At 36.5% G+C, this 11,181-nt stretch overlaps 1 protein-coding gene across 2 annotated transcripts; it reads left to right on the forward strand.

Annotated features, from left to right (window-relative positions):
• Window positions 1–288: 288 nt before the first annotated feature.
• asip2b (agouti signaling protein, nonagouti homolog (mouse) 2b) lies at window positions 289–3,007 on the forward strand. 2 transcript variants are annotated; one of them, XM_079877196.1, is made up of 3 exons: window positions 289–566; window positions 2,155–2,231; window positions 2,461–3,007. In XM_079877196.1, the coding sequence occupies exons 1-3, from the start codon at window positions 419–421 to the stop codon at window positions 2,644–2,646; spliced, it is 411 nt and encodes a 136-aa protein (XP_079733322.1). In that variant the 5' UTR covers window positions 289–418; the 3' UTR covers window positions 2,647–3,007. The 2 variants fall into 2 exon arrangements, with proteins under 2 accessions (XP_079733322.1, XP_079733321.1); XM_079877195.1 differs by having other exon boundaries at window positions 289–563; window positions 2,149–2,231.
• The last annotated feature ends 8,174 nt before the right edge of the window (window positions 3,008–11,181 follow it).

An 11,181-nucleotide genomic window follows, 5' to 3' on the forward strand; every position in this document is an offset into this window, starting at 1 on the left:
TAGTGTGATCGACATTTTAAAAGGCCTAAAGAATCTTTTCCCACAATAAAGATATTCCCGCAATAGAAAGGTTTCATGGATGCTAAAAGTTATGAAACCTTAAATGTCAAAGAACCTTTTTTTTTTTTATTTTTTTTTTTTAAAAAAGGTTAAAAATGGTCATAGTGTCAGATTCTTTTATTTTTATTGTCTATGCATGGTAGTAGCCTAATGATTGATGATTGACAACACATCACGACCTTGTCTCGGTGTTTTCTTCTTCTTGAGCTGAATGAGGAGTGCTCGTGTGGGCGTGCATGAGTTCTCGCTTTATAAACGCTGCGAAGGGGCTTCAACACAGACCTCACTTGTTGAGTGATATCTATGAGGACAGTCTAACGCCAACCTGACACACCTAAAGACTCCATTTGATCGGAAAATGACGACGGCAATGATGAAAGGATGTGTGTTGTTCATCTGCTTGTTCTTCACAGTTTGTCAGTCCATTACGTGCGAAGCGAACAGGATAGATGCGCGCAAAAAACACGAAAACGACGTGGGGCACCACAGCTCTTCCATAACAACAGGTAACACATATTATGCAAAAATGTATTTCAAATGAATACAAATAGAATCATTTTACCAGCAGCCAGCATTTAAACCATTTTAAACCAACAATTAATATTCATTTTAGTATAGTTAATGTTTAAAAATGTATGTAGCCTAGTTATAATAAATAATTATATTGAATTATAAAGAAGCCTATATTTTAATTACAAATAATAAAAATATTATCATTTAACCGGTATCCTAAAACCATTTAATATTCAATGTATTGTAGTTTAATGATAGTTATGTACTATGTATATAGTTGTATTCAAATATTATAAAAATATGAATAAAATGAATAAAAATATAATAATTTAACCAGAAGCCAGCATTTAAACCATTTTAAACCAACAATTAATATTCATTTTAGTATAGTTAATGTTAAAAAATGTATGTAGCCTAGTTATAAAAGTAATTGTATTGAATTATAAAATAGGAAGCCTATATTTTAATTAAAAATAATAAAAATATGATAATTTAACCGGTATCCTAAAACCATAATTTAATATCCAAAGTATTGTAGTTTAATGATAGTTATATACTATAATGTGTATAGTTGTATGTATCCAAATATTATAAAATGATATATTGAATTATAAGTTAAAAAACTAAAACTAAATAGGTATAATTTAATTAAAACGAATATACATATAATTAACAATTATTTATAATAATTAATTAATTTAACCAGCAGCCTAAAAAAACAACAAGAAATATAAAAATAAACAAAAAAATTAATAATGACTTATAATAATGAATTTATGCTGTACCAATAATTTATGTGCATGTATATGTAGCCTATATAAAAACCAAAATGTAACATTAATTTTAGTGCAGTGATAGTTACTGTTTTATTATGATACTATTGTTGCTGTTTTATTATGATACTATTGTTACTATTTTAAATATTATATTGATAATTATAGCTATATTAAATACATGTTGCACCTGATGTGCTTAACTTGAGGTATTTAGATTCTTTCTTTGTATTGCATTTTTAATGTTTTGTTTGTGCAAGTGTGTGTGTGTGTGTGTGTGTGTGTGTGTGTGTGTGTGTGTGTGTGTGTGTGTGTGTGTGTGTGTGTTCCCCTTGACAAAACACCTGTTTGGTCATTCACTGATGAATTATGTCGTATGATAACGCTTCATAATTTACCATGCCTTACTGATCACATGACATTAGATCATTCACTCTGCCACCTGGTGACGTGTTGGTTTTCACATGCACTGTGATCAGGCCAGTCCAACATGCTGTTCAAACACAAAGGCTTTTTATCTTCTCAGGGATTTGCAGCTACCGTCAACGTCACTAATGAGCTTTAGAAGAAAACCGATTTTTTGTCGCATTTTTTCACGCACAGTCTCACCATTCAATACACTGCACTCAAAAGCTCCAGTGAAAGACTCATTGTTTTCAGCAGGCGTCTCATGAACAGGCTGACGGGAAATATCTATCGCCACCTGGGTTTCTCCCACTTAAATGTGGCATCATGTAAAGCCAAACAAAACAAAAAAAAAAAACAATATATAAAGTCTTAAACCAGGGCCGTCTTTGTGTCCCAACAGGAGTGTGGAATCAGGAGAAACCGAAGAGACTCTTTGCCAGGACTCGCTATCTTTCTCAGCAGAGAAATCATGTGGTGGTACGTTATGTTATTTAGGGGTCTCCTGAAATGTGGACTCTAATAAAACAAACACAACATTGTTCAAGTGGACTGATGCACATCTGTCCTTTTTGCAAGAGCAACAGAGTAATATTCCTTCTTGGAAATCGAGTTGATCCTTTTTATATTAAAACCTTGAGTTAATAGAAACGTATTAGCAGTTATTTACTCTGTTGATCGGTTTCTCATGAAAGCATGTGTCCTCCAGAGACCTAAGCCCAGGCCGGAGGCGGATTCTCCAGCCCAGACTCCAGCGCGGCGCTGTGCCGGTCTGATGGAAAGCTGCTCCTCACTCACTCCCTGCTGCGACCCGTGTGCCTCCTGCCACTGCAGGCTCTTCAACACCATCTGCCACTGCTGGAGACTGGGACAACTCTGCCCCAAGAAGACCTGATGACCCTAACACACACACATGCACACATACACACACACACATGTAGACCTGATGACTGTAACACACACACACAGAGAGCTATTGACCCTAAAGGCCTATTTATACTTCTGCGTCGAACTGCCGCCGTAGCTACGTCGTAGGCTGTGTTTAGCGCGCGTACCCTACGGCGTACCCTGACGTGCACCTCTCCAAAAATGTAACAACGCGTCAATTCTACGCCGACGCAAAGCTCTGTGATTGGTCTGCCAGAACCCCTCCCTCGGGGTTTCACATGCTCCCTAGGTGCGCGTCAACGCGGACAACGACGCAGAAGTATAAATTAAAACCAACACGTTGCCTACGGCGTATAGGCTCCGGCGTAGGTCCGACGCAGAAGTATAATGAGGCCTTAAACAGACACACACGCACATACACACACATGGACCTATTGACCCTAAACAGACACACAAATGCGCACACACACACACACATATATACACACATATAGGGCCCTATCTTGCACCCAGCGCAATTGACTTTGTACACCGACGCATGTAGCCTATCATTCCTATTTTGCACTCGCGCAAAGCGGACTTTTCCCTCCACAGACGCACGTCGGTTAACTAAGAAATACACTTGCGCTCCCCGGGGCGGTTCAGCGCAAAGAGGAGGCGTGTTCCGGCGCAAACGTTCCCTCATGCTATTTTACAGGTTTAGAAAACATTTCCGCCACTGACCGAAAAAAACAAAACAGTTTAAAGTCAGTGGCGCGTTGCGCATGTTATTCATATGCTATTTTAAGGGCGCATGCTTGGCTTTAATCAATGTAGCATGTGCACAACACACAGACGCAGCAGTTATCATTTTTGCAAATCATACATTATTACGATAGATAGATAGATAGATAGATAGATAGATAGATAGATAGATAGATAGATAGATAGTTTATTATAAAAGCATACATCTAGCTTACACATTTACCCAAATTATCATACGCCTGTTTAACCAAAGTTAATTTGGGTGTGTTTCTCCATCCTCAACATCCCTGACGAGAACGTCGGTCTCCTCGGCTGTGAACCGTTCCTGGCGCGCGCCTGGCAAATCCACCGTTATAATAGGAATCCGCTATAGAACAAGCACGCCTGCTCTTAAAGGGAATGTGAGATGTCGCTCTGATTGGTTTATTTCACGTTACGCCCAAACCACACCTATGAATAATGAAGCTACTTCAGACCAACCCATTTTAGATTTGCGTCGGGCGCATTTATCCCGCCGGTATAATAGCAACAGCGCCCAAGACCCGCCCACAAAGTTACTTGCGCTTTGCGCTTGACACTTGCGTTTCAGATCGTTAAAATAGGGCCCATAGACTTAATGACCCTAGTGACCCCAAACACACGCACACACACATGCGCAATTTATAATAAAAGGTAACGGTAACCCACTAGTTACGACTCAAGTGTTACTACATCCTTCTAAAGGAACTACTAATTATTTGGATCAGTGCTCTAAAGTGAAAAACATGATAACTACCTAATATTGACTGAAGTCATTGTAAGCTCTTGAGATTTTTGTAAGATTTTGCATAGCAATTCCTTCCAATGGATTTGGTAACTTTATAATACTGATCCAAGTTATTAGTAGTTCATTTAGAAAGATGTAGTAACACTTGATTCATTACTAATGGGTTACCATTACCTTATATCATACATTATTAATATTAATTATGAACCTGTATATAGTAGTTTTTAGTAGTCTTCAGTGAGGAATGAAAAGTAGTTACTGATTAGCTAACAGTGAACCACCTCATTCAACTGAGCACTATTACTTACTAATTCGTTATTCAGAGTTTCTAATTCATTATTCAGAGTTACTAGAATGTTAATAGTGCATTACTCATTTGTTCCTGTGTATTTATTCATTAATGAAGGAACAGTATTCTAAAGTGTTACCAATATTTCTTGAAGTTTGATGGTATCTTGCTATCAGTTTCCAATAGTTCATCACGCAAAACCATTTTTTCTTCATGGTTTTTGATGATGACGGCATCTATATACAGTAATTTGACAAGCTTCTACCAAGATTTATTTTATTTTATATTTTTTTAAATAATGCAGTTTGATTACAACCTTTGACCTCATAGGAATATTCCATTTTCAATAGAACTGGCATTATGTTAATTACAACAGAAATGATTTCGACTCATCCCTTGTTTTCTTTAAAACAAACAGAAATTGAGGTTTCAGAGAGGCACTTAAAAGGGAAGGGAATGAAGACAATTTTTGGGAGGATTCAAAAGCAGTAATGTGGAGCACTTACATTAAAGTCACCATGAAATCATAATTTACATTTTTTTTAATGGAATATGTCAGTATTTACTCACTCTCTCTCTCTCTCTCTCTCTCTCTCTCTCTCTCTCTCTCTCTCTCTCTCTCTCTCTATATATATATATATATATATACTGTATATATATATATATTTATTTATTTTTTTTTTTAAATGTATGTGCCCATCTCAACCTCTCATCTCTCCTCTGATGACATGTTTTCTGAAGTGAGGGCGGGTCAACCTGTCACTCACATGAGATCAACCAATAGCAAACCACAACAATCCAATCAATTTCCATTGGACAAAACATTGAACTAACAATGATCAATAGTATTTTTATTAATGAATGTTAACAAAGATGAATACATTTCTGTATTGCTCATTATCAGTTAATGTTAATTAATTAATTCACTGGACTTTATTGTAAAGTGTCACTATTTTTTATTTAGCATTTAGCATTTAGCAAATGTTTGTTCAGAACAGACCTCCAGATCCACCAAATGAGAACCAATGCTATATATCACACAAGCATCTGTGCACCGACAGGATTTACACCTTCTGATACTGCTATGTAGCATGCCATGGATCATGACATTTAACTAACTGTACAGTGAATATTTAACTACCATGTGACTCGAGTTATTCGCTCTCTTTTTGCACCATGACACCATTGTGACTGCTTTGCCAGCTGGAGATGTTTTTACAGTGAACTCTTGTAGGATTCATGCTGGCAAAGTTACATTTTTGTTATTATTCTCAGTATTTTTCAATTCTTGTCAAGCAAGGGACATATCTAAGCTAAACTGTTTAACTTGTACAGAATCAGTGTGACAGTGCCTATAAAGTTAAGTCAAGTCATTTTAGGTGCAGTGAATGTGAATTCAATATATCCTCATACTGCAATCTTTTACAGTAACAATACGTTTTAAGATGTTCGTCTACTGTGATGATTACACTGTCATATGGCATTTTTCCATGTTTCTGATTTCTGCACGGGTAAAAAAAAAAAAAATTATGTGGATGTCAAGCAGACGCTTTACTGCGGATGAAAAGCTTCTTTGAGAAAAGTTGCCAGATAAGTATCATCATATATTTCTATCCACTGTCAGGTCATATTGACTGAATATTATTGTGGGGAAAAACATTCAATGTGCTCTCTACAAAATTATTTTTAATAAAAACATTTAGAACTGCAGTTTGCAAACTTTACTTTCCTCTATTTTGTTCTTCTAAAAAGCTCTAAAAAGGATCTGTGATTTGGTTTGGTGCCAAGACAAAACCGTAAATCTCCCTTGTATAGCCTATATTTAAGCAGGTCTTGATTTATCTCAAGTTTTTCAAGTTTGTCTTCAAAGACAAAGGGCTGTGCCCTTCCAAGTGTGGATATGAACTCTTGCACATTATGTATAATAGACTGTTGCATCAGTGAATGATCAGAAACAAATGAATAAAATGCTGCAAAATCCAGTCCTGCTTTATTGCGGTACTTACATCACATAAAGAAAGTGTATGAATCTCCTGAAAAGTCATGCTTCTGATTCCAGTCTAAGTACGTGGTACATTTATAAATCTGCAGCTGTTTTCAGCTAAGCCACTAAGATCCATTTAAATCCTGCAGGTGTTTTATACATAATAGTGCTTTATGCTGTATTTTAATAGATGAGGCCTGTCATATTTTTATAAAAGCATGGTGATTATAATCCCTGACATTTGTGCAGAAAGCTAAAGACAAAAGTCTAAAGACAAAGGCGCAGTATGTAATATTGAGAGCTAGTGGTTGAAATGGGTACTGCAGTTTAAATTCAAAATTTAATTTGGAGACTCGTTTCCGCGCCCCATCCTGCTCAGACTCGACGCTCACATGGGTTTCCAGATTGAGGACACGCAACAGGAGCAAGCTCAATTGACAATGGAAGGCGGGGAGATATACACACTGTAAATTGATGAGTTGATTTATCCGCGTTTGAATATGCTCCCGTTCATAGAGATTTTTAGATGATGCCGAGGCTTTTTAGGTCAGGTAGAATCTGCGATCTCTGACCTAGTTTGTTTGCTGGCTTTCATGGCTGCAATACGCTGTGTTTTCCACCAACTGGCAACCCGGGTGTGTCGAAATACTATTGGGTAAATTGGCAGCGGACGGGATCAAACAGACCGAAACAAAAACAGACATTCCCACACGAAACGCACATTTCAAAGTAAAATAACTGGCTGTAGAAGTTTTTCAGAGAAACAAGTATATGAACTCTGCATGTTTCCTAAATCTCTGCCAAAATACTATGGTATTTTTATTCTTTAGTACAGTCCAAAAGTTACATACACACCTTTAAATGGAGATATTACTTAATTAAAGGGGCTATATGTAAAATTCAGAAATTCCACCAGTGGCTGTTAAAGCTACACTGTGTAACTTTTTTAGTTGATTCTTAGCAAAAAAACACTTAGTTCTTTCAAAAATATATGTGCTCATTAATGTATATTTACTTCTTTCAAGTAATAAAGTATTCTCTTAAGTTTATAATCTGCCATTGAAAGTACATACGGGTGAGGGGTTCGAATGCCGGTCGCCATGTTGCCCCTCCATCTTGAAACTACATTAGCCAAAGAGGGACATACCTGTAAATTCAAGCTTCGCCTTTTGCGTTTTTCACTCAGTGACACCGTGACGAATGCGAGGGGGAGATTACTCGCGAGCTCGCGAGTGCCGGCAGATTTGAAAGATAGTGTGGTGTGTGTGTGTGTGTGTGTGTGTGTGTGTGCGTACTCACATTTGAAAGAGAGAATTAAAACGTCAACGCAACAGACAAATCAGCAAGACCATAGTCAATATTGGAGTAACTTTTCCCAGATGGAAAGAGCTCATGAGGAGAAAAGATTTTAAAACGGACGCCGAGGTTGCCTGCTTTCTTCTCGACAGGTAATTCAGCCTGTTGTAATTCATTTGTGTAAATTCGAAGTTTTATTATTATTATTATTTATTATTTATTCGAAGCTTGTCTAACCATAGCATGGTTGTGCATAACGCCAGATCGACCTCAAGTAACTTATAACTTCATCCTCGCGTCAATGGTGAAAAAGTATTGTTTACCTTGTAACATAAATCTGTGCTGCGACGGATCACAGGTGATGAATAGTTGTAAAGGCGCAATTTTTTAAGCTATATAAAAAAAAGGACACTGTAAATTTTAGTTATTTTTAATTGCTTTTACTTTGTACACATTGTAACATTAGCCTAATCTGATTATGCTGGGGATAGCCGATTCCAAGGGTGACGTTTACCTCCTGACATCTGTCCTGTAGTTTTATTCATTTTAGACGTATTGTTTATTATTGTCATGGACGAAGTCGATAACTGGAAGCCATGTTAATCTTGGAATAATACGGCCACCGTAGGAGTGAAAACGCCCTCGGAATTGAGAGGAACAGAAACTAATATTCACTGGGTAGTCATATACAATTTCACCGCTAGATGGGGGTAAAAATCACACAGTGTAGCTTTAAGTGAACTGCAGCCAGCAACTTTTTGAAGCCCAAATAGGGCGGAGCCGGCCGTCGCCATCTTGGTAGCGCGTCACTCCCAGATAAACGAAAATGGGCAAAAAGGCGGGATTAGCTGAGGTGACATGACGGCTAACAGACTAACAGAAAAGGAATATTGAACAGAGGGCAGGGGTTTACTCTAGCGCTCCTCCTCTCCATCTCTGCTCATAACAGACTAACGGTTTGAGGGGAGTGATTTAGCGTTTCCCAACCCAAGCCGTCAAACCTACATCATCAGAGAAGGAACGCCATTCCAGACCGGAAGTTTTCAGACTTTGATTAAAGATTACGACGGCAAACAATTTTTTTCTGTGTATTAACTTGCACGGATTAATTTTTCACCACAAGACTAGTAATATGCACTAACAAAGTAAATAGGGTCAATTTTGATTTCAGTTGGACCTTAACATGGTTGGTATATGGGAATGGCTCTCTTTTGGAGCCTGTCAATGAATTGCAGTTTAAGTCACTTCCGTAGTTTCAAGAGAGAGACAGGAAGGTTGTCGCTTGGTTTGCAAATGTGAACTCCAGAACACTCCGTGACGCGATTTTCCCGGGAAAAACATCCCGAGCCCTTCACAAACAAATCAGTCTACAGGCTTTCACAGACAGCACAGGAAGATCTCGTTTTTTAAGTTTCATTACAAGCTGATCACACATTGGCAATAAAAGCAATTAATACATGGAAATTCTTACATATAGCCTTGCATATACTTTGATTGTTGACATGAAATGCAACAAGTGTTTAAAGAAAATACAAATCAAATATTTTTTTTGTTGTTGTTGTATAAGTAACAGGAATAAGATCTCAGTTACAGAAAGAATTATACTTCAAGTTTGTTTTATTAAGTAAACTTAAGTATACTTTATAGTTAATATCAATTTGTAAACTTGCAAGTGTACTATTTCAATAGGCCCACTTCTTGCAACTAAATTGACCCATTTTTTATAAGCGAATATGGTAAAAAAAAACAACAACTAATAATTATCACCATAATCACAGTAAATTAAGACAATTGATTTGTATTACAACTGTGAGGCATTAACTATTTAAATATTCACTAATTTGCATACATTTCCAGAACAGAAAACTGAACATTGGATAAAGCCAGGTTCAGAATTCTTGTTTCATTTAGTTGATATATTAAAGGTTTTTACAGAGGGGATTTTGGATTTCTTTTTTATCACGCCATAAATCAGAAAACAGCCAGAAAACAAATTCATTTTCACCATGTTTTTAAGAATAAAGTGTTATATAAACCAGGTGAAAGATATATGAAGAAACCCATCTGTAAACCTTCAGAATATGGACTGAAATAAAATGGTAAAGTTGGTGAATGTAAATGCTGCCAAAGGGGAGATTTCTGACTCAGTGCAGGAGACAAAACAGCCTTTCAAAGATATGCATCATTGAAATCTACAGAAGTAAATTGATCAAATGTATTTTATATTTTCTTTTCACTAGTCTCACTAGAAAGAAGGTAAGTTATGGAGGCAAAATAGCCCACAATCTCAAAAAGTCTTAAAATGATATTTTCTGTAATGGTTTATAATTGAAGCTATGAATCAGGTTGGACATAAGTTCAGTCCCATGCACTATTTACTCTGAGCTATTCCAGCCCAAAACCGACTTCTTATTTTAAACTTAAACATGTATGTTTTTACGCCAACATATGAAGAAAAGAAAAGAAAACAAAAACATAATACAAGCCAAATATAATTTGGATATTGATTTGAAGAGTTCAGCTGCAAAAGCCTCTAAGTGCCATCTGAAATTTTCCTCTAGAATGATCATTTTTATCAAGCTTGTATATTTAAGTTCAGTAATTTCACTTAAATGGCAATTCATTTATACTTTTATTAAGTATATTTTAATCAAAAGATTAGGTACAAATATAATCCAAACATAAGCCAAGCTACTGTCTGGTTTTTAGTTAAAAAGAAGTAAAGCAATAGCAGACAAGAAAAAACTATTTTTGTGGTAAGGACTTGGATAGAGGCTCATTAGAAAGATTACATCAATGAAGAAAGGGAGGAAGGTGCTGTAAAATGCTTATTCACATTGCCGTCTACCAGCTTTCCTTGAACTTTTTATGAACTTTGTTAAATAACTGTTAGATTTCACTGTGATTATTTACAGCCACTCATCCCTGACCCTTCTACAAACGGCGTAACATTTAAAAATAAACTTTCACATGAATTATCTGTAGGACGACAGAACTAGACCACAGATTCATCATCTCGAGGATCATAAATATCTGCTATGGAGATCTTCTGCAAAACGCACATTAGAGTTTTTATTTGACCATGTATGTGACCATGTTTTATCATGTAAGATCTCTGATCTTACCATGATCCTCACAAGATCATCAGGTAACAGGAACATTTCTGCCTTAAATCATGGCTGGAAAACCTGTCATGCATTCCGCTTCAAGGAGTAACAGGAGGACACAGGCCAAACGTCTCCCACATGCAGATGCGGATATGACTTATGGGTTTGGATACCATCACTTTAATACAGAATGATCTATGAAGCTTTTATTGGCAGGGAATCAAGTACAATGGAGAGATAATGCACATTTAAGCTTACAGGAGGATATTAATTATTATAAGTTATCATAGGCAGATCATTTAGATCAACTTTTTAAAATGAACATCCATTGCTCAATGAAGCTGTGTAGTGTCCAG

The sequence above is a fragment of the Squalius cephalus genome (assembly GCF_949319135.1).
Source record: "Squalius cephalus genome assembly, chromosome: 7".
Classification (NCBI taxonomy): Eukaryota; Metazoa; Chordata; class Actinopteri; order Cypriniformes; family Leuciscidae; genus Squalius; species Squalius cephalus.